The sequence below is a fragment of the Zootoca vivipara genome, chromosome 6, assembly GCF_963506605.1.
Source record: "Zootoca vivipara chromosome 6, rZooViv1.1, whole genome shotgun sequence".
NCBI lineage: Eukaryota > Metazoa > Chordata > Lepidosauria > Squamata > Lacertidae > Zootoca > Zootoca vivipara.
The window spans coordinates 29,540,822-29,564,095 of record NC_083281.1 but is presented as its reverse complement, the minus strand read 5'-3'; the positions used below and the strand labels follow the sequence as shown (position 1 = coordinate 29,564,095).

Genomic DNA, 23,274 nt, shown 5'->3' with positions numbered 1-23,274 from the left:
CCAAGCAGGGTCCAGTATGATCTCAAATTGGTGGGGGGCCACGTGTTGACAATTCCTGCATTGCAGGGGATTGGACTAGATGACCCTTCGGGGTACCTTCCAACTCCACAATTCTGTGATTCTGAGTTTTGTGGGGTCTTTAGAACTCTGCCCGTTGCATAAAGCACATTGCGCTAGTGTTGTGAATAAGTGTGTTAAGCTTCTTAACCCCCTTTGTGGTTGCAAATAAATGTGCTAGGCCACTGCTCTGTTCAACCTCCATGTGGGCTGCCCAGTCCACTGGGGCGGGGAACAACACTAGCCCCCCCCCCGGACACCAGCAACCCACCATATAGCACTGCTTTAAAGGTAAAGGGACCCCTGACCGTTAGGTCCAGTCACGAACGACTCTGGGGTTGCGGCGCTCATCTGGCTCTGTTGGCCGAGGGGGCTGGCATACAGCTTCTGGGTCATGTGGCCAGCATGACTAAGCCATATCTGGCGAACCAGAGCAGTGCACGGAAATGCCGTTTACCTTCCCACCAGAGCGGTACCTATTTATCTACTTGCACTTTGACGTGTTTTCGAACTGCTAGGTTGGCAGGAGCAGGGACCAAGCAACGGGAGCTCACCCCATCACGGGGATTCGAACCACCAACGTTCTGATCGGCAAGCCCTAGGCTCTGTGGTTTAGAACACAGTGCCACCCGGGACCCTTTACTGCTTTAAGGTATGCCTAAAGTGATAGCCCCAAGTACCATGGATAGCAGGTCATAGCACCGAACCTCTATCCTGTAACAAGGGTGACCAAAACAGACTCACTTTTTTTTTAAGCCATTATTGAGTTTTCAAAGGTTGGTCATGAATGTGTGTGATTCCACCTAGTGATGCATGAAAATAGGTGTGTTGGGGGGGGGGGACGAGTTTCAAAAAGAAGATCTGAAAGTGTAAAGTGAGGCTTCCAGGAAATTGATGTCAATAGTCATCAGTGACTGGACTCTGGAGAAGGACAGGCTTCCCGTATGTAATGTATTCATCTAGTTACTTAGGAATTTAGAAACTGCCTGGCAGCCGGAAGCCATCAAAGCTGTGCCCAGCAAGATAAAAATGAGATAAAATACCCCTGGAAAAGTTCTAAAAACAATTGAAACCATACAGACTCTTAAAAACAATAAAACCATTTCTATAGATGTACAATTAATAGCACATAAATAACTAGGCGACACCTCAGGGAAAGCCTTCTTAAACAGAAATTTCCTCAGTAGGTTCCCTAAATGTTGTGTTGCTAGTATCCTGCTGAATTTTCAGCAGATAATTGATGTTGGAGGCCAAGACATTGTGGGAAGTTAAAATGGCTGCCAGGATGGATTCAGAGTGCCATTGTAGCAAAACGCCAACACTCTCTTTGAAGAGCTGTCCAGTCCAAGTCTTGTTTACAGATCAGGAACCCTAAGAAGGGAGAGAGTTTTTGTCAGAAGTGGACATCTAGGCAGCAAGCTGAACACAGGCCACACACTTCTTCACTACGGTGAAGTGTCTCAGGTCTCTTGCCCTCGCTATCAAGCCAAAGTATATAAACTGATGTGTTGCATGATGTCTGAGAATAGCATTTTCCACAAAGTTCTCTTTAAAAAATGAATGAATGAAAGCAGAAGCTTCATCACTTCATAAGAGGTTCACAGAGAAGTTCTAACAAACTATGCATTTGCATCAAATTTAGCTTTCATTTTCAACCAGGCTTTTCTTTGAAAGAGAAACTGAAGCTGAAACTTTAAAAATTGCATTAAAAAAAAAGAAACCCACTCGTCATTTTTTCCATTAAAAAGCCACCTTCATTTATCGTTTCTCTATCCAACTTCAGTGGGAGTATATCTATGAGATGCTACTTGCTTGAGTGCGTGTCACAGTGGCCGGAGTGGGCTACTTCAGAGTAACGACTCTACACAGCTCTGCATTTTATCTTTTTATTGGTGCTGCGTATTTACAGTGCTAAAGAGCTGCGTATTTACAGAGACACATCTTATCCGCTTGAATCAGAACCTCCGAATGGCGTTTGGCGCGTTTTTCTCCAACATAACAACTTGGGGAGACCCATCCTCTTCCCCCTACGTTTTCTGCGCAATTCCGGAGTTGGGGGGACAGGTCTGCCCCCCTTGCTTCCCCCTTCCTGTCCCACCTGGGACGCTGGCTCCGCTACCCTGTCTGAGCCTCGGACCCCACTTCCTGCTTCCCCACTTGAGACGGAACTCTCCCTGCTTTCCCCTGCACTCGGGGATGGGCTGGAACTCAGGAGGGGAGGGACTTCGCGATATCCCCTGTCCCTCACAGTGCGTATTATATGAATGTTGCTGTATATGTGTGCATTGCTGTTGTTTAGTCGTGTCCGACTCTTCATGACCCCATGGACCAGAGCACACCAGGCACTCCTGTCTTCATGTGTGCATATGTTTTGATTTTAAAGCTAAAGATTCCAACTGATTAATATTTCCTTCAGGTTAAGTATTTGTTGTTCTGAGCCTGCAGATCACTTCATCCTCTAGGACAGGCATCCCCAAACTGGGGCCCTCCAGATGTTTTGGCCTACAACTCCCATGATCTCTAGCTAAGAGGACCAGTGGTCAGGGATGGTGGGAATTGTAGTCCAAAACATCTGGAGGACCGAAGTTTGGGGATGCCTGCTCTAGGGAGTATTTGTTGTTTGAAAAGGTGCCTTGAGTGCATTTCTAAACATGACTTAGGTTGCATATGCACCATACATTTAAAGCACATCTCCCCCCACCCCAGTGTAAGGGGGAGAAGCATCATGAAGTTGAGGGGGAGAGTAGCCCTTCTTGCAGTGGTTTAGCAAGGCTTGGGGTGAGGGGGAATGACCTGTAAAGGGAGGGGGTTGGTCATCTGTAGGGGGAAGGGCAAAAGGGGAGGTGGGGTTAGCGAGAAGGGGAAACAGCCCCTAGTAACTGTATACCAGCATAAAAACCTTGCTAGATGTGCAAATGTTGGTTTGCAGCCAATGTGAACATAGGAAACTGCCTTATATCAGGTCAAGGCATTGGGCCACCCAGATGAAGATTGGCTCCTCTATAGGGGTGGAATGATCTGTCAATTTCAGTTCTCTTAATTTCTCATTTTTATGAATGTTGAATTCAGTTCTCCACATTTCTGCAGCAATTTTTTTTAAAAAAGACTTCATGTAAATTCTCCAGGACGTTAGTGCAGATTTCTCCTGATCAACACATTTTTGCATGCTGCTTTGATTAATGTACAGTACACAGTTTTGCAAGCAATTTCTCCTCCTAATAGATTGCATTCTTGTGTGTTACTCTCCACCACAGTATATACATTTGTATACATACTGTCCCCTAATAATATGCCTGTTTGTAAGCATTGTTTGGTTGGAAGAACTGCGTTGCAAAATTTGGATGGGTGTGGATTTTGAAAGGTGGCTGGCTGTGTTTCAGTTCTCTGGTTGTTTTTGTAAGGCGTGAGTTTCATAGACCTGCCTTTAAAAGTGAACTGAATCGAATTTCTCCCCTATCCCCGCTCCTCTGTGATTTCCCAAGGTCAGGCAGAAAACATCTTCCCCATCAGCTGCTACCTGATTCTTTTAACTGGAGAAACCAGGGACTGAATCTTGAACTTTCTGCACCCAAAGCAGACATGCGCTCTACCACTACATCATGATCCCGCCCTGAATCTGAGAACTTCCTAGTGCAAAACTGTGCGTTTCCTGCATGCCTGCTTCAAAAAGTGGAGGTGCAAAAGCACTCTTCTGCCACTTCCAACGGGGCGGTTTTGGTGGGTGATGTTGCCCTGTGTGCCCACTCACATCCATCCCATACATTTAAAGCACACTTCTACAGTCATGGTTCCCCAAAAAAATATCCTGGGAACTTTGCAAAAGGTGCTAACCTCACAGATCTACCATTTCCAACACGCTTAACAAACAACAGTTCCCAGGATTCCTCATGGCTGCTAACGTGATATAGGTAATAGTGCTTTAACTGTAGGCTGTGAACATGTCCCATGCCACCCAGGGACTGCATTATGATTTCCTGTCAGACTCAACTACAGTACTTTAAATGGCAATTTGGCCACCAGTAGCATAAGCTCAGGTGACACAGCCCATTTTTGTGGTGCACAATAAGCCACTACCTCTTGTCTGCGTTGCACTTCTTGTTAAGTGCCGAGCATTAAACCCAATCTTGGGAAGGCTACCCTTTTAAGACCACCCTTAAAAGAGGAAGTGAAAATCACAGCTGAACATCCACATACGCAGCACAGCTGTCCTGCAGAGCAGCAGAGTCTCCCACACACTGCAGCAGCACTGCCTGCAACAGGAGTTATGGATTCTGTTTCCTTCCACCAGTACATCTGCGATCTGGATCTTTGCTCCTTGCCTAGAGTGGTGAAGATCTGCTCTGGAGTCTACTTCCAAGGTGAGCATCACTGACTGATTCTCTCTTTGCCGCCAGCAGATTCATCCTAAAGTTGGGAGGCAGGAGGTGAAGACAAGCAAGGGAGCTATTTGAGCACGCTGATTGTAATTACGGCAAAGCTTGAGCTGCAATCTTAAGATTGGCCTGGGATGAGAGTCTTGTTCTTGGCAGGACGGCATAAGGCCAGCAAGCCCCTGGTGTCCCCCCCCCCCACCCTGACTTAGCCCTCCAAGTTCCGGTGCAAGTGTACCTGGCTGCTTCCCCTCTGCACAGACCTTCCCAAAGCTGTTACGATATGCCAGGATTGATTTGCATAGCCGTTGCGGGTGAGATGGCTGGTGTTCAGTGTTTGGGGAAGCAATGACTGTGTTGCTCACTGTGAAAGAGTTGTACGTGAGGACTCCTTTCACAACGATGTCAAAGTGGGGAAGTGGGAACAAGAGACGTTGCTGATCTCCCACCCTGCTTTTGGACTTGCCGAAGGCATCAAAGTATACCTTGAAATATTTGTTGCTGGCAAGCAAAATTGGGAGAAGGCTGTTGCTTTTGTGTGGCCTGTTTGTTGGCTTGCCAGAGGCATTTGGTTAGCCGTTGTGAAGAACAGAATGGTGGACTAGGGGGTGGCCAACTCCCAAGAGACTGAGATCTACTCACAGAGTTAAAAACTGGTGGTGATCTACCCCCTTTTGGGGGGTTCAGGTCAAAGTTGTTGAGCTTTTTTTTATGAAGGAAAGCCCTGTTTTTGTAGGGGTTCAGATCACAGTTGTTGAGCTTCTTTTAGGGAGGAGGAAAGCCACATTTTTAGGGGGTGCCGGGCAAAAATGTTGAGCTTTTTTTCAGGGGAGCCAAAGTTGTTGAGCCTCTTTGGGAGGGACACAGTGATCTGCCAGTGATCTACCACAGACTTCCAGTGTTCTACCGGTAGATCGCGATCTACCTGTTGGACATGCCTGGACTAGGTGAACCTTTCTTCTGGCTTCTGAGGGCTCTTCTTACCTTATGTGACTTGAGCAAGGCTGTTCCTGGATGTGATCAGAAGCCATGGTGCAGCATTTATGCAACTCATTTACTTGGAGGGATGGAAGGTTGTTAATTAATAGAGCTCTATTGCTAGCACTATAGAACAGGGGTCCCCAAGCCTTTTCCTTCCACGGACCACTTGCCATGGGCTGGCTAGATGCAGAGGAGGTGGTGGGAGGCAGCAACTGGGGGGAACCCCCAAGGGAAGAAGGCTCAGAGCCCAGGAATTGGTGGTGGGATGACAATGAGTGGCCAGAGAAAGAAGAGGGAGCCGACTGGGAGGAGGAGGTGTCGGAAGCTGAAGAGGTAACAGGGTTTAGTGAACAGAAAGAGTCTGTGACAGAGAGCAGTTCAGAATCAGAGGCAGAAGTGGAGGCTGGAGAGGAGGGCAATGAGTCAGGCTGGTTAAGAAGCTGGATCTTGAAGTGGCATGACATTATTTGATTTGATTTGTTTTATTTCTATGCCACTTTTCATTCACATAAATTGCAAAGTGGCTTACAAACAATAACATAATAGAACATCACAAATACAACACAAATCATATAAAATAATTAACAAATCATCAGTAAAACAATTACCGTCTATAAAACACTATTAACAAAACAACTAAAAAAAGCTAAACAGCACAATTACAACATTCAGAATGCACTAGCAGGGGTCCCCAAACTAAGGCCCAGGGGCCGGATGTGGCCCAATCACCTTCTAAATCCGACTCGCGGACGGTCCGGGAATCAGCATGTTTTACAGGAGTAGAATGTGTCCTTTTATTTAAAATGCATCTCTGGGTTATTTGTGGAGCATAGGAATTTGTTCATTTTTCTTCCTCTTCAAAATATAGTTTGCCCCCCTCCCAAGGTCTGAGGGACCCTGCTGAAAAAGTTTGCTGACCCCTGCACTACAGCATTCATAATCTACAAAACAATATTAACATTAACATAATAGCAACTAAAAAATAAGCTTAAGTTTTGTTGAATTCACACCCCCACACTCCCCACCCCCATGACTAATAATCTTCCACTCTATTCAGTTCGTGAAAAGACATCTGCAGATAATGCTCCTAGGGTTGGTTGGTGGGGGAAGGCAGGTGGAAAAACCCATTGCCAGATGGCCAGCACAAAGTCTTTCTCCTCCACATTTCAGGCTGTATATGTATACTAGGTAGAAAAATGGTGTTAAGACACCAAAAGCATCCAGTGAGCTTCTGCATGAACATTGCATTCTGGTGCCACAATTTGGGAAGAGGAGAATGAGCAACCTTTTAAAAAGATATATGTAATGATAATCTTCTTATCCTCAAAGTTTTATTGGAGTAAATTTGGAAAGTGAAATAAAACATTAAGAGATGGCTAAGATGGTGTTAAGAGGCTGTTTCGACTGAATAAAAGTTTTGCTATTATGACCAATGTTGTTAAGACACCTTTATAATTGACACAATTTTTAAAAATGAAAGTTTCTGTGTCACAACAATCACATGTGCATCAGTGTTTTGGAGAAAGTAAGAAAAATAAGAGCGTGAAGAAAGAAGCCTGTTTTCAACAAATATGTGTGAGCCTAGAGTGTGTGGGGATTCTAAGTGTATATTAGATTTGATTTGATTTTTAAATGGTGTGCGTTTGTGGCATGCATGTTATTTGAAACTGCTGCTCAGGGTTCCGCTTTATTGTTTCCTGCTGACTTGTTTACTTTGCCTGCTTTTTTATCAGAGCCTTTATCCGATCCTCCAGACCTTTGTGCTGAATGTGGATAGGGCTAAAGCAGAGATTGCCCATGATTGCCTTGCTGATGTTGCTGGACTACACTTCCCATCATCCCAGACCACTGGTCATGCTGGTTGTGGATGATGGGAGCTGTAGTCCAACAATCTCTGGAGGGCACTTCATTGACTATCCCTGGTCTAAAGTGGTACTCACGTGCGGAGACGTCGAGAGCAGGGCTTTGCTTCCCCACTTCATTCTCTCACACGTTGATCCAGCCAGGGCCTCTGTGTTGTCTCCTGCATTGAATCCTGTTTTATCTGTATGGGTGGGTAAATCTGTCAATTTTGGTTTCCCTCAGTTCTCTGTCTCTCTCTTTTTTTTCTTTTCATTCTTAAGTTCAGTCCTTCAAAGATCCAAATTGGTTTGAGATTTAACTTCTTTATTTTAAGTCCTTATGAAAATCATCAGCATTTTAGTGTGAATTTCTCCTATTCTACACAATAGTATGTCACTTTGCCCAATATGCACATTTTTGCAAAGCAATTTCTCCTTATACAATGCATTTTTGGATGTAATCGTCACTAATATGCACACTTCACCCATATGCTGCCTTGCGGGACCTCTTCGGGAAGAGAAAAGGCTAAGGAGTAAACCCTACTCAAATCCAGAATGGAGTCCCTAAGATGGCTGGATGGTGTCTGTACGCCTCCTTCAGCAACTTCTGCAGCCAGATTGGTGCTGCATCAGCAAGGCTGGGGGGGGGGGGTCATGTTGTCGAGGCAGCCCAGGACCTCCATATACACTGCCCAGATGTGTGCCTTGCAGAGTTCACTTTGGTTCTGCTAATGCAACATAAACAAAGTGAGAGGCAGATGTTACTGGTCTCTGCAGCCACGGCAAGCGCTGCGATTCTCCACTGATTTCACCTCGCCCCTGGAGGCAACACTCCATTGTATTTCCAGACAGATTCTAACAACCCATATGCATTTTTGCAAACATTACACGGCTGAAGAACTGCATTGCAATATTCTGTGAAGTATGCATTTCGAAAAAGGGCTGTTTCAGTTTTTGTATTGTTTCAAACACTGCAAATGTGCTAGTATGCATTTCAGATTATTTCTCCCCCATCCCTAATTGCATTAGGCTTTTTCTTTCTTTGGCCTGAGCATGGAAGCTATTGAGGGAAGCTATAAAGCAGAAGGGCTAAACTACACATATTGCGTCAGAGAAATTGAAAAGTGGGAACTGCTGCTGTTACCGGGAAGACAAAATAAATTGGGTATGGGAAATCAGGAAGTTCTCCTGGCAGATTGCAGAGCCTTGGGTTAAAGAAGGGCAAAGCTAAGCAGAACCCTTCACAGTAGCTTGTATGGGGGGGCAGCAGGGGGCTGGTTTTATTTCAGGCCCAGTGGGCTTCCCCTTTCTCTCCCTTACTAAAAGACAGCAGGAAATGGCATGAAGTGTGTGCATTGAAGAATGCTCAGAATAGAGAATACCAACTTGAGGATGGCATGTATACAAATTATGAACATGCAAATTGGAAAGGCTAAAAGAATCATAAAGAACTTGGAGGGTTTTAAACACACACACACACACACACACACACACACACACACACACACACACCCCAAGCAGTGTACAAATTTTATGAAATAGAGTGTGTGTGTGTGTGTGTGTGTGTGTGTGTGTGTGTGTGTGTGTGTGAGAGAGAGAGAGAGAGAGAGAGAGAGAGAGACATCTGCAAATGACTCAGATTTCATGACTCAGATTTAATTGGTCTCATGCAGGAGTCAGCAAACTTTTTCAGCAGGGGGCTGGTCCACTGTCCCTCAGACCTTGGGGAGGGGCAGACTATATGGGGGGGGGGTAAACGAATTCCTATGCCCCACAAATAACCCAGAGATGCATTTTAAATAAAAGCACACATTCTACTCATGTAAAAACACACTGATTCCTGGACCATCTGTGGACTGGATTGAGAAGGCGGTTGGGCCAGATCCGGCCCCCGGGCCTTAGTTTGCCTACCCATGGTCTCATGCAGGGGTCAGCAAACTTTTTCAGCAGGGGGCCGGTCCACTGTCCCTTAGACCTTGTGGGGGGCCGGACTATATTTTGAAGAAAAAAATATGAACGAATTCCTATGCCCCACAAATAACCCAGAGATGCATTTTAAATAAAAGGACACATTTTGCTCATGTAAAAACACCAGGCAGGCCCCACAAATAACCCAGAGATGCATTTTAAATAAAAGGACACATTCTACTCATGTAAAAACATGCTGATTCCCAGACCGACCAGGGGCCGGATTGAGAAGGCAATTGGGCCGCATCCGGCCCCCGGGCCTTAGTTTGGGAACCCCTGCATGCTTTCAGGGATCATTTCCATAGTACCAAGCTAGGGAAGTCTACTTCAAAGCAATGGGGCCCATGACTGGTGGTTGGGGAAAAGGATATTGAGCAAAATGGGGCAAGGAAGAATGGAAAAAAAGAGATCTGAGAAAGAGTGGAAAGGTGTTGTGCTGGTTTTAGTCACTGGATTCTGGTCTGTTAGGGCAAGGGAGCACTGCCCCACTGACCCGAGTCATTGCCCACCTGTGTGGCTTTTTACTTCTATCCAATCCTGAATCTTGAGGCTGGCTCTGAGTCAGACACACACCTGTGCCTCCCCTTCCCTCATTTGGATTCTGCATGCACTTGATGAAGCAGATGTAGGCTACCTCTTTTCCAAGGGGCATTAAAAAGAGGAAGAAAGAATGCTATTTGAACAGATTCGTTTCCCACCCTCCCTCCCAAACAGGTACAAGGAACCTGTAAGGAAAAGTTGCTTTATGTCTCCCTACTTTACAGAGGACAGCCCTCAATTTAAAGGAGTCCTTTATTGAAAGGATAATAATAATAATAATAATAATAATAATAATAATAATAATAATCTGATTTAATAATAATAATAGTACTTAGTACAGTATTTGTAGAATGTTTTTCATTATTTTTTAAAATCTTTACAGCATCCCTGTAAGGTAGGACAATACTGTTATTCCCAACATTAGAGAAAAGAGAGGGGGCTCCCAAAACTGAGAGACAACAGCTCATCAAAGTCCCTCCCTGGATTTGGACTAGGAGCACTACAGCTCTGGTCCTACACTCTACCCACTAGACCATATTGTATTTTATAATCAGTTGTTGTTGTTATTTATGTTTTTACCATATTGTCTTTTTAACCACCCTGCTAGCAGTTTGTCTTCCTGTATATATACTAACTAAAGACCTCCACTTTATCCAGGATCTGTTTATGAAGTCTCTGGCAATGAATGCTGCTTATCAACAGGAGATCTGATGAAAATTATTGATATTCAGCTGCAGAACATCTCCTGCAAGAATGTGGAGAATGGGCACATATATGAGCTGCCGCTGGATTTTAAAGGTATGTGCATTGTTTGCTTGTTTGATTAAATTTCTACTCTGTCCTTCAGCTGAAAGTTCCCATGCTCTCAAGGCAGTTTACAATACAAAAAAGTGTTCTCTGCCCTTTTTAGTAGTGCCCACAGTGGAATTTTCACAGATCGCCTCCTGCACACTGAGATGAAACTATTTCCAGTGTGGGTCTAGCATGTGAACCTTCCTGCATGACTGGGGGGGATTTTTTAACGTTTCCTTTTACAGTGGACTTCTGTGTGGAACACATGACTCGTAAGCCTCTTCTGCTTCCTGTCTCACCTTATATAACGTAACATATATGATGTCATATATAATGTCAGGTGTTTTGGGCAGGTAGGCATGGTTTGGCTGAAATGGCATTTTGTTTAGTTAGTTATGACAGCATTTATAAAACCGCCCTCTTGTAGAATATTGAGGCTGTGTACAGCAATACAAAAACACCTTTTAAAAGCATGTTGGAAGCCGCCCAGAGTGGCTGGGGAAACCCAGCCAGATGGGCAGGGTATAAATAAATTATTATTATTATTATTATTATTAGCAATATGGAACAGTTATGAAAATGACTGGCTACTCAAGAAAATCTTAAACAAGGGCATAGTCCTGTCAGCAGGAAAAAGGAGTTTTCAAGAGACATCTTGAAGACTAAGGCAAGGATAGAAATTTAGTGACTCAGAAGGAAGGCACATATTAAGAGAACAGACATCAGGAAATGACTTGGCAGAAACAGTATCGAGACAGAGAAGAGGGACACGGGACTAGTGACACCAAATACTGTACCTGAATTCTGGTTAAGACAAGCTGCGGCTCTATAATGTGGGCAACAGCTGCCATCACTGCTCTGGTTGACCTCAGTGGATTTATATCCCACTGATATTATTATTATTATTATTATTATTATTATTATTATTATTATTATTATTATTATTATTGGTGGCCAGTGCAGATGTCTTAGCAGAGGTGTTGCATGCTGTCAGCCATCTGCCCTGATCTAGCTGTTGCACTCTGCCATACACTGGGCCGTAGTTCAGCGGTAAAGCTTTGCATTCAGGCCCCCATTTTCATCCCTGGCATCTCCAGGCCAAAGGACCGGGGCTTCTGGCACCATTAACTCTCTCCTCTTCAAACAATATGAATCACGTGGAAACAGAAGAGCATGGCACTTCCCCCGCCCCCAAGGAGTGAATATGTCACCTGTAAGAGCAGGATTTGCCAGTGGTATAAGCTTGGGGGTTTAGAAGACAAGGCAGGACCTGGCCCACAATCACTTTGTTAGACCAGGCTCAGGCTGCATATACACACCATACATTTAAGGCAAATAATATTAGGAGTTGTAATTTGTTGAGGGTGCTGGGACCAGGAGTAATTACAATTCCCACAATTCTCTGGAGGAAGCAATGTACTTTAAATGTACACTGGGCCCCTCCTGATGACCTGTTTATTCAGCATTCAATGTGATGTCCTTGCACAGAGTTTATACTTGGACACGGGTGCCGACATGCCCTACTTCCACTGGTGAGAGGCACTATTTAGTGGGCTGTTGCTGGGGCCTGACACCCACCCCCCACCCCCTCCAACTTTATTTTCTTAACCCTCCGTTTTGTGCAGGTTCGATATATCAGAAAACCTGTTTCCCCAAAATAATTGTTTCTCACTCACAGGTAAGCAAATAGTTGCAGTCATGCCCACAAGGGACTCGTTTCTAGAACTTAGGGAGGGTGGGCTACTGGTGGGAACAGGCACAACATGATGATGATGATGATGCTGCAGCAGCAGCAGCAGCAGCAGCTTTATGCAAGTCTGGTTTGTCAGAAAACTTATACCCTATTAAAAAATTGGTCTACCTGCATGCACGGCCACAATGGACATTAGGTTCCTGGAATAGGGAGGGTGAGGAAGTACAGTACTAATTGTGGGAAGGAGACAAGAACACAGTGTGTGAATTCATCCCATCAAGAATCACCCACAAGTGTGAATGTGGGATACTGAGATACGAGTTCAACTGAAAGTGCTTGTGTGTGGGTGATGGTGCACAAAAGCCCATATGAAGCACATGTGAATTAACGCTTTGGCGTGTACACAGCTCTTGCCTTGTATTTTATTTTTTTGCTTTAGACTGAAACCATCAAGAAAAAGCTTGTAATGAAAGTTGGCATATAAAGGGCTGTCATGTGTCCTGCTTTACACTGAACAGTGCCAGGAACAGATGGGGCAGGACTCTCCTCCTGACACTGCCATCGCTGCTGCTGACCTGATGAGGCAAGGCAATGGTGAGGTTGGGGCAGTGCAGACCACCAGCCATACCTGCCAAGTTTTAGCCTGAGAAATAAGGGACCGGAAGTAGCAGACTGGAAGTAGCGCTGCCACCATTTTGGAACTGGGCGGAGCATGCTCAGAAGTGACTTTTGATGCTGCTGTGCCCAGTTCCAAAATGGCCACCGCGCCAGAATAAACCGGGGGAAAAATCGTTTTTTCGGCTTGGAACAGCTGGAAAAACGGGGGTTTCCCGGGGAATACGGGAGACTTGGCAGCTATGCCACCAGTGGAAGCACCCAACCAGTGGCGGAGGAACCCTCTCTGGCACCTGGGGCAGTACAGCCTGTACGGACTGCACATGTGTGGCATCCCACGCGTGCGGACTCCATACGGGATGCCGCACATGCGCAGACTGTACGGGCTGCCTCTCACGCGCGGCAGCTGTACAGGCGGCATCCCATATGGACGGCGAGAGAGAGCGGCAGCCTGTATGGACGTCGTGCCTTCGGCCGCTCTAGAGCTGGGGGGAGGCAGGGGCCATCTTGTGGCCCCTCCCAGAGTGACACCCAAGGCAGCCTGCCCCCTCCGCCCCCCTTCCTACACTACTGCACCCAACTAGCTCTGCTGCTGCACCAGCCCTGCCTGCAACCTCGCCAGCAACCTCCTGCCCAGTCCAGGTAACCTGGCGTCAGGCAGGTGGCCACGACTCACCACACTGGCCATTCCTTTCTTTGAAGGGCTGTTCAGTCCAAGACTAGTTTAAAAATAAAGAGCCCTATGAAGAGAGGGCAGCATATACTGTGTGAATTGAAAATATGAATAATTATCCTTGGGATCGCCTGGAATGTGGTTAAAGACTCCTCAAATTACGGTATGGTCATCAGAGAAGCTGTCTTATTAGCGGCTGGAAACATGTCAATACACTTTTGAGTTATGACGCAGCTTTAATTCAGAGTCCGACATGGAGGAGACTATGCTGGCTCGAGATTAGTCAAAGGGGGGGAAGAGAGCCATAAATAAGACAATGGATGTGTGTTTATAGTTTTGATTTGGCAATTCTCCCCCTGGAAAGGCTATCTCGAGAAGCGATCTGGAGCGAAATACTACAGGAGTGTAAAGATCTGATTTATGGTGACTGCTCAAAGATGGCTGTTGCCGGCTGAGAGAAGGATTCTTGGACAGACTTGGCAAGATACCAGCGTGCGAAGAGATAGTGTTAATTTATAGAGGAATCATAGGCATAAATTCACGCAGATATATTTTGGTCAAACTTGCTTGCCTGAGAAAACTCAGGGGCTTGAAAGAAGATGAAAGGACTTTAATAGATTATTGGACAAGATCTGGACATTATTGATTAGAAAGCAGTGACAAGAGGAGGAAGGAACTTTCTGAGTCTGAAGCATGGGAAGTCAATTTTAAATTTGTATAATTTGGCAGCAGATTTGGATTAATTGTTTAAATGAAATTTGTATAATTTGTATAACTTGAGAATGAATTAGATGTTAAAATTGGAAAATCTAATAAAAATGTTTATTAAAAAAAGAAAAAAGAAGAGAGGGCAGCAGGCTTGGAGTTGCCCTTAGACAGAGTAGCTGCATGAGCCACCTGGTCTTTCCTGCTTTGGTGAGATCATACTGTATTCCTATTAAAGCAATAGGAATTACTTATACTGTAATTTGGCTTCTGTACATATAAATTAGCATATGAAGTTGTTATGCAAATTGGTGTCCTCTCCTCCACCCCCCCCCCTGGCAATTTGCAGGTGGCCCCTCTCAGGATATAGCTACTTAAAATAACAACTTTAATTTTGCATACCCCTCCCAGGTCTTTTTCAGCCCAGTTCAGAACTGCCGCGTGGAGCACAGAGGAAATCTTTCTCTCGGGGCTCTCCCTTCCCCAAGGACAAGTTTTTGGACTGCCAACAGCCACAGCGCTACACGATCCAGGAGGTCCTGCGGTCAGCAGTTATGCGGCAGAAGAGGCTAACCTGCCCGGAAATTGGCAAGAGTGAGGTCCAGCTCTACCCAACGTATAAAGTGAAAGCAATAATGCATTGTAAGTATAGACTGAGCTGCGGCTTCCTCAAGGCTGGGAAGACATGGTGGAGGGAAGAGCGTGATTCAAGGCGAGGTGCATGTGTACACATCTGCCAAATGTCTGCTCGGGGAACATACTTCCTGGTAGAGCGCCTGCTTTGCACACAGGATGTTCCAGGTTCAGACCCTGATATCTCCCTGCTTAAAGAATCTGATAGCAGGTGGTGATGGGAAAGCCCATGCCATTTAGGGGTTACAAAAATGGTAGCTGTGTGAAATTCAGTTCAGTTCCACCCTGAAAGGCAAACCTATCTAACTAGCACTCTCTGAAGAAGTAGGCAAACTGAAACACAACTGTCCTTCACACTGAAATTCAATAGGATTATTGAATAGGATTATTTGCCTATGCAACTGAAACCCCTTCTATACCCCCTAAATCTGTTCTGGGGGTTCCCCAACACACTGGAACGTATTTGGAGTGGGCAAAGAGAGAAGAGAGGGGACGTCCCACTACACTAGCAATTGTTGCACTGATGGCACATGGCAGAATACTGCCCAGTTTTCATGTCTCATCCTTTTAAAATAGAAGCCTGTGTGGTGCAAGGGAAGGGCTTTCGCCCATACAAAGCTCCTCCTGCCCCTGAAACTGCTACTGCATTTGGCACAGGAGGAAAGCTGCTGCAGTATGAAATCAAAACAGGGTTGGTAAACTGTGGCTCTCCAGATCTTGTTGGAATACAACTCCCATCAGCCCCAGCCAGCATGGCCAAGGGTCAAAGATGATGGGAGCTGTAGTCCGGCAACATCTGACCAGTTGCACAGGTTCTCCAGTCCTGAGTTAACGCTGCAGCCAGATTGTGGAACTGATTCCTTGCAATTTGCTTCTTTCTTGTGGCACTGCTAAGCCACCCTTGCCACAAAAGGATTTTATTTTCCCCGTGGAGGCATCAGACTGATGCCACTCTTTCCCCTTCCCTGCCCCCAATCCTTCATTTACACATTACCTCTTTGAGGTGTTTTATTCTGCCCTTCGCAACTGACTAAAACAACCTTACATTAGTAACACACTTTAAAAAAAATACTATCAAAACACACAAGAGGCACAGATAAAACAATAAATGGCAGGGGGAGAAAGCAGCAAAACAAGGAACTCAATAGAACAGTAAACTGGGCAAAGGGCGACAGCAGGAAACATCATTAAAGCAGTTGATAGGGAAACTGCGGCCCTCCAGTGATGGCAGTTAAAGTCCTGCAGGAGGGAGACAGGTTTACTACCTCTACATTAATGGTTTGAGATCAAGATTGGCTATCTGTGGAGTCTAGATGATAATGACGGCAACAGGTAGAAATGCCCAGGAGTTCCATTAAAATAAAATAAAAGTTAAGTCCTCTCTCCCTTAAGCCTCCCACCCAACTTTCAAAGACAGCTTCCACATGATTTCTCAACTGATGGGCAGGTTCCTGTTTGTGAGAATCTTTGCCAGGGCTCTTAATGACCATGTGGTGCTTATTTCCCCAGTTCGAAATGACGTTGTGCAGATCAACTCTACCCTGGATGTAGAGGTGGTCGACGTCACCAAGGAGTCCCAGCACATCCACTTTATTAAGCCGCTGATGCTCAGCGAGGTCCTGGCAATGGAGAAAGCGCTGCCAGTGGAGGCCGAGATCCTCGAGGCCCCAGAGAGCCTGCCGGTCTTCCAGAGTGACTGGTTCTCCCACCTACAGAAGGGCTGCCAGATTCACATCCACAGCAAGTCCTCGGCATGGAGGGTCCTGGCCTCTTCTCGCAAAGGCAAGACCCGGACCTGCTACTTCCTCCTCTCCAGCAGCTACGAAGGCCGCTTTCGCCGATGCCCACGCAGATTTAGCTGCACTTCGGAGCTGGCCCTCAGTTTAGCCACAGGCAAGAAACTGCAGGTCGTCGTCACCAAGGACTGTGAGAGCAGCGAAGGGGAATTTCCTTTGTTCAGTGTAGGAGACCGGCTAGAGGTGCTGTGGGTCGCGAGAGCCAGCAACCCTTCAGCCATGGACATGCTTGTGTGCTGCAGGGACAATGGAGATGAGGACAGAGAGCAAATCCATCTGCCCCTGTTCTTGGAAGCTGGCTTCGTAGAGGATGTCCGTGACAGCAGGAAATATACCATCTCTGAGGCAGTGGAGCACCTGCAGCTGCCCTGTGAGGTCAAGGTGCTTAGTACTGACTGTGCCTCAGATCCTCTAGGCTGCTCCTCTGTCCTGACCCTGGAGACCAGGATCGACTTGCAATTTCTCACTATCAGCCTGGCTAAGGAGCCAGCTCTCACCTTTGACATTCCTCCACAGTGGTTGGACATGTCTCTCTTCTTCACTGGAGGGCCAGCGAAGGCCACTCCTCCCACTTCCAGTCCCGCGGTGGAAGAGTTGACAGAGGCCTTTTATTATCATTTGCTAAAGATACTGCCCAGCAATGCATCAGCACCTCCGAGACCTCCAAAGCGAAAGGACTCCAAGTGCAACATGGACCTCAGAAAGGCCAAAGGAGGAGAGAAGAATGCAGCAGAAACATCCAAGGTAATAAGGAATACAGGAGAATTAGAGAAATATAGCAGGGGCAGGATGTGTTCGTGCAAAGCATTAAATACTAGGACTGGAATGGTTTAGTCAACTACAGTGGTACCTTGGTTTAAGAACAGCTTAGTTTATGAACAACTTGCATGAAGAACGCTGCAAACCCGGTAGTAGGTGTTTTGGTTTGTGAACTTTGCCTTGGAATAAGAACATGTTTCGCTTCCTGTTGAGTGTGTTCCATTTGTAAACTGAGTCCCCCGCTGCTATGGGAAAGCACGCCTTGGAATAAGAACGCTTTGGTTTAAGAATGGACTTCCGGAACGGATTAAGTTCGTAAACCAAGTACCACTGTAATGGATTTTCCAAAAATTCACTGATGAAAGAGGTGCCACTGCTTAATAAGCCAGCAAGTTTTTAAGCAAAGAATACTTATTTGTATTTTGTGGCCTTAAAAGTTTATAGATTGCAGGTATCTTAGAAGAAGCATTCTTTCATTCGGGAATGCTTCTTCTAAAATCGTGTCTGCTATGACACATGTAAACATAATCTAAAAATGAATAAAGATAACCCTCAGTCGTTCAGAACCGGTTTCATCATATTGAAAGGTTGGGAAAGCCGAATTGCGTGCTGTCCCTAGGAGCAGACAAAATAATACTGATTTAAGGGCAGAACTATCTCCAAACCTAGTTGTGTCTCCCAACAAGTAGTGCCTTTTGATTCCCCTCTTCCATGTGTTCAATTTCTGAATACCTTTTAAAAAATTGTATAGGTGGCCCATTTCATGACTTTGATGCACGAGTTGAATGAATGATTAATTCCTAACACAAGATGCTAACTTTGCATGCATGGAACTAATCACAATTGTGCTCGCCCCCCTGCCACCCACTGATTCATTGATTGGGCATGGATGTAATTTTTCCAGTGAATTAAGAAAGCAAAAGGAATGCTAGCAAATCATTGGCCATGCAGGTCTGAGTTGCCAACTTGACAAAATAAGATGAAATGTTTATGTTATTTATCTCAGATGTTGAGGGTATAGCTGAGTAGACAGAAGGTGGCAAGGAAGAGCACCATCTGGTTAAGACTTAGAATAATGGAATCATACAATCATAGAACCATAGAGTTGGAAGGGACAAAGAGAGATAAACTAGTCCAACCCCCCCCCCCAAAAAAAAACAATGCAGGAATCTCAACTAAAGCATTCATGACAATGTTCACCCAACCTCTGCTTAAAAACCTCCAAGGAAGGAGAGTCCACAACTTCCCAAGGGAGACCGTTCCACTGTCTTAACAGCGCTTACACTCAGAAAGTTCTTTCTGACTTTCTGGCAGTCAGAGGAGATGGCAGCGTAGATGGCCATGCCCCCACTCAACACAATAAACAGAAATGGTCCAACAAGTTATATAAAGTAATAACTTCAACCCCTGTAAGACCATTTGAAATCCAGGAAGTAATACACATTACTATCTTAAGCATCCACCTCTGATAAGACCATTCAGTTAAGTGCAAAATTAACTACCTACACAGGAGCCCCACCACCTTGCTCTGAGTCAGACACCCACTTCCCACTTCAGCACTCTAGGCAGGTACTTTCCACCAAATCCAGCTCTGCCAACTATTAACACACTGCTTAAAGATTCTTCTTAGCCTGCTAGACTCTGGTTATTTACTGTGCAGTAGCTTATCCCACTGGCTTCTGAAGTGAGCAGCTTAGTAATCAAATCGTTAAGTTTCCTTCTTAAAGACAGAAGTTTAGGTCTGGGTTTGGACTAAGTTTGTTAAGCTGGTCTTAGCATCTTCAGATAGAAGTTGCCTTCAGTGCGGGGAAAAATACTTGTTCTGTTTTCCTGTATCAGTTACCTTCTGGCAAGTCAAGCAGCACATCGAGAGAGCCTGCAAAACTTCACTTCTCTGGACCTAAGCAAACAGGCGCAAGTGGGAGTGTTCTGAACAATCTTAATGAGTACACCATGGAATGCGAATGTCAAAGATTCCAGGAGTGTTCTAAACCCGGGAAACAAACCACAGGTATAATTACTTTTTGCTTGTGAACAACTAGCAGCAGGGGTGGGGAACCTTGTTCAGCCCAAGGGCCAAAGGAAAAAGTGGGTGAAGCAATGAATACTTTGTAAAATACGTAAGCTAGTTTCTACATACATCCCTCTCTGTTCTCCATCCAAGAAAGCAAGAGTCATTTATCAGGGTTCAAGGGTACATTCCAGCCAAGCAAAAACACTCAAGGGCATGTGAAGCTAGCCTAGAGAGGGCTGTGGCATGGGTAGATTCCCCAGAGCCAGACAGTACGGCTTAGAGGGCTGCATTTGGCCCCTGGACCTGAGGTTCTCCAGCTCTGTATTAGTGAAGGCACTGAACATATCAAACCAATCAAATTCACCTTAGATCTCCCAAATCATTAGTTCAGTATTCTCTGGAAAGGGGAGCAAACAGGCTAAGTGGGAAAGGGACCATAACTCAGTGAAAAGAGCATATGCTCTTGTCAATCCCGGTTAAAAGGTAAAGGTAAAGGGACCCCTGACCATTAGGTCCAGTAGCAGACAACTCTGGGGTTGTGGCGCTCATCTCGCTTTATTGGCCGAGGAAGCCGACATACAGCTTCCAGGTCATGTGGCCAGCATGACTAAGCCACTTCTGGAGAACCAGGGCAGCGCACAGAAACACTATTTACCTTCCCACCAGAGCAGTACCTATTTATCTACTTGCACTTTGACGTGCTTTCGAACTGCTAGGTTGCCAGGAGCAGGGACCGAACAACAGGAGCTCACCCCGTCACGGGGATTCGAACCGCCGACCTTCTGATTGGCAAGCCCCAGGCTCTGTGGTTTAACCCAGTGCCACCCGTGTCCCATCAATCCCAGTTAGCTCCAGTTAAAAGATCACACAGCAGATGATGTGAAAGACCTTAGTCAGAATACATGGATTGGGAGCACAGGGATGCAGTTTGCCAGACTAGCATAGGAGATGTTGAGAGAATGAGGATAAGTCAAAGAAGAGGCTGAATGCTAGTACTTTTAATGATAAATATATTTGCAAGACTGAATCAATTAGATATGCAAATGCTTTAGAAGTTGAACCTATGAAATCAGAACATTGCGTCCAATAAATTATGAAAAGGATGGACAAATAGTCTGACCTGATGTAAGCACACACCTTAGCAAGTAAACTGTTCCAATTGCACCTATATTCAATAAGGGGAAACCTTGTGCATCAGGAAGAGATTAGAATGGAGTTTTTAATTATAATGTAGTTTAGCAACAAGGACTCCTAGAAATTAAGGGAATTAACAGTAGAGGTTTCCACCTGCAAGTCCCTGGACATCAACACTAGGACAACAGAATAAGTAGATAAAAATGATTTGCATTAATTGCATGACTCTCTTCATTGTTTTGATGGTAGAGCATGGGACATAGCCTGAAAGAGACTGGCCTTCAGATTTTTGCTGAGGCAACATCCTTCTTCACCTGCCTGTGTTATAAAATGAGGTAATTCACCTAAACCAGGCATCCCCAAACTCCGGCCCTCCAGATGTTTTGGACTACAATTCCCATCTTCCCCAACCACTGGTCCTGTTAGCTAGGGATCATGGGAGTTGTAGGCCAAAACATCTGGAGGGCCGCAGTTTGGGGATGCCTGACCTAAACGTATGCTGACCTGGGCTCCTTGCAGGGAATACTGAGTGAAGTTCCTGCTGCAGGAATCTGAAGGCCTAAATTCATGCTGGGTGTGCAGGTGTCAAACTCATTCTTTTAGGCTCATATGGCAAGTGATCCTTATACAGTGATACCTCGGTTTATGAACACCTCGGTTTATGAATTTTCGGTTTATGAACGCCGCGGACCCATCTGGAACGGATTAATTCACTTTCCATTACTTTTAATGGGAAAGTTCGCTTCAGTTTATGAACGCTTCAGTTTATGAACAGACTTCCGGAACCAATTACACCCATGTTTCAGTTTATGAACGCTTCAGTTTAAGTACTCCGCGGACCCGTCTGGAACGGATTAATCCACTTTCCATTACTTTCAATGGGAAAGTTCACTTCAGTTTATGAACGGTTACTCCGCGGACCGTCTGGAACGGATTAATCCACTTTCCATTACTTTCAATGGGAAAGTTCGCTTCAGTTTATGAACAGACTTCCGGAACCAATTGTGTTCATAAACCGAGGTACCACTGTATGCCTCTTTAAATCATGATCCAAGGACTTCCTGTCTTAACTGCCAACTAGCTAGGCTAGGCAAGACACAACCTTTTTCTACAGTGGTGCCTCCTTTGTGAAAATCTCACCTGACTCATCAAACAATCCTATTGTGCAGTTAATGCGGTACACTTGAGAATATAAATTGCCCTGCAATGACTTTTTTATATTTTCTTATGCTGCCTTCAGTAAATTGTTGCTTGATTTGAAATGTGTATTATTATTTTTATTATTTATGCTACCTTTCAGAATGCAAAAGTAGCAAAGTGGGATATAATAAAAAAAATTACACGAATTATTTTTCAGGCACAGCTTTCAGTGATGATTCGGATCATGACTATGAAGAAATTAACAATGAGGTTTATGGAATGACTTCCAAACTGCGAAGAACTGTTATTAAACATTGAGATACCTGTCTACAAAGCCACAATCCTAGGCTACATCTTTCCTTCCCTACTTCCATGGTCAGAGCCCTGTTCAGGAATGAGGAGAATTCTGTATTTTTAAGCAAACAGATCTACTTTGCACTTCCTGGACTAATACACCAATCAGAATGTCACACTGCACTTTGCTGAATTTATGCACCCTGAGCTCCAATGCGTACTTAAATATACACGTTCTTAAAAATTCAGAGGCTGATGCAGAAATGGGTTAAGAATGGACTTGCGAAAGAACACTTCTGAAATTACACCAGAAACAGATTTGTCCATCCCTAGGCCAGTATAACAAGCTGCTGGTTCTTTTCCCATTATTTTTGCCCAGCAGCAGCAGCCTTGCTTTTGAACCCAGGGCCAGGAGAGACTGTGTACGACTGTAATTAGCACTTCTAAGCCCCAAACTGGCAGGCCATGACAACTATCTCCACCCTGAAGAAAGCACAACGTATGAAATGTGGTCTTTAGAGCCTTGCATGTGCCCTTATGCTTTATGGTGGAGCCTGACCTAAAGGAAGTCGGGTTCCAAAAGTCACCAGCGCTGCAAGGAATCAACATTACCAAACACCCCCCCCCCCCCCCGCAGGGTGAAGAAACTGCAATCTCATTTCAGGAGACTTAGCTTTGGCAACAAAGAGGGTTTTTAAGAGTACAATACTGCTGCCTGTCCCCACCCTTACAGTAAAACGAGGTTCTGAAGTTAGGCTAGAAGCAACCATGCCAAACACAATGCAGTACATAGAAACTATAAGGGGTCCCTCCTATCTGCGCTGCCAGACTCCCTTGGAGATGACATATTTCTGGGGCCTAAGAGCTACCATTAAAAAAAAGTGCTGAAGCATAAAATGATATGGGTCTGCAATTCAAATGAAGCTGGGTTTTTTATCATTTTGTTTTAACAAGATGTACTGGTACCAGTTACACAAATATGTTGCGGGTTTCAATGTAAGACTTCTGCCTATTTCAAAACTGCACAGTTGCATTTGCTAGTGTATTGACAACGGTCTATTTTTTAGCATAACTAAAATGCAAGTGGTGGTTAAATTTTGAGGGTTGGGTGACTTTTAAAAAAAATGTCACTGAACTACTTTTTATGCCACACTAAAAAAAAGGCCTAGCTTTAAGGCCTTATCAGTACTGCAGTAAAATATGGATTGCAGAGTCCCCCAGAAAGAAAAGGTCCCCACCCCTGTGTTAGCTACGGTATATATTGTAATT

At 45.1% G+C, this 23,274-nt stretch overlaps 1 protein-coding gene across 1 annotated transcript; it reads left to right on the top strand.

Annotated features, from left to right (window-relative positions):
• The first annotated feature begins 2,942 nt into the window (after positions 1 to 2,942).
• Positions 2,943 to 23,241, top strand: THEMIS2 (thymocyte selection associated family member 2). The gene is made up of 6 exons (XM_060275719.1): positions 2,943 to 4,415; positions 10,415 to 10,555; positions 14,647 to 14,877; positions 16,378 to 17,408; positions 19,263 to 19,434; positions 21,929 to 23,241. Exons 1-6 carry the CDS (start codon positions 4,322 to 4,324, stop codon positions 22,027 to 22,029), a joined length of 1,770 nt encoding a protein of 589 aa, XP_060131702.1. The 5' UTR covers positions 2,943 to 4,321; the 3' UTR covers positions 22,030 to 23,241.
• The last annotated feature ends 33 nt before the right edge of the window (positions 23,242 to 23,274 follow it).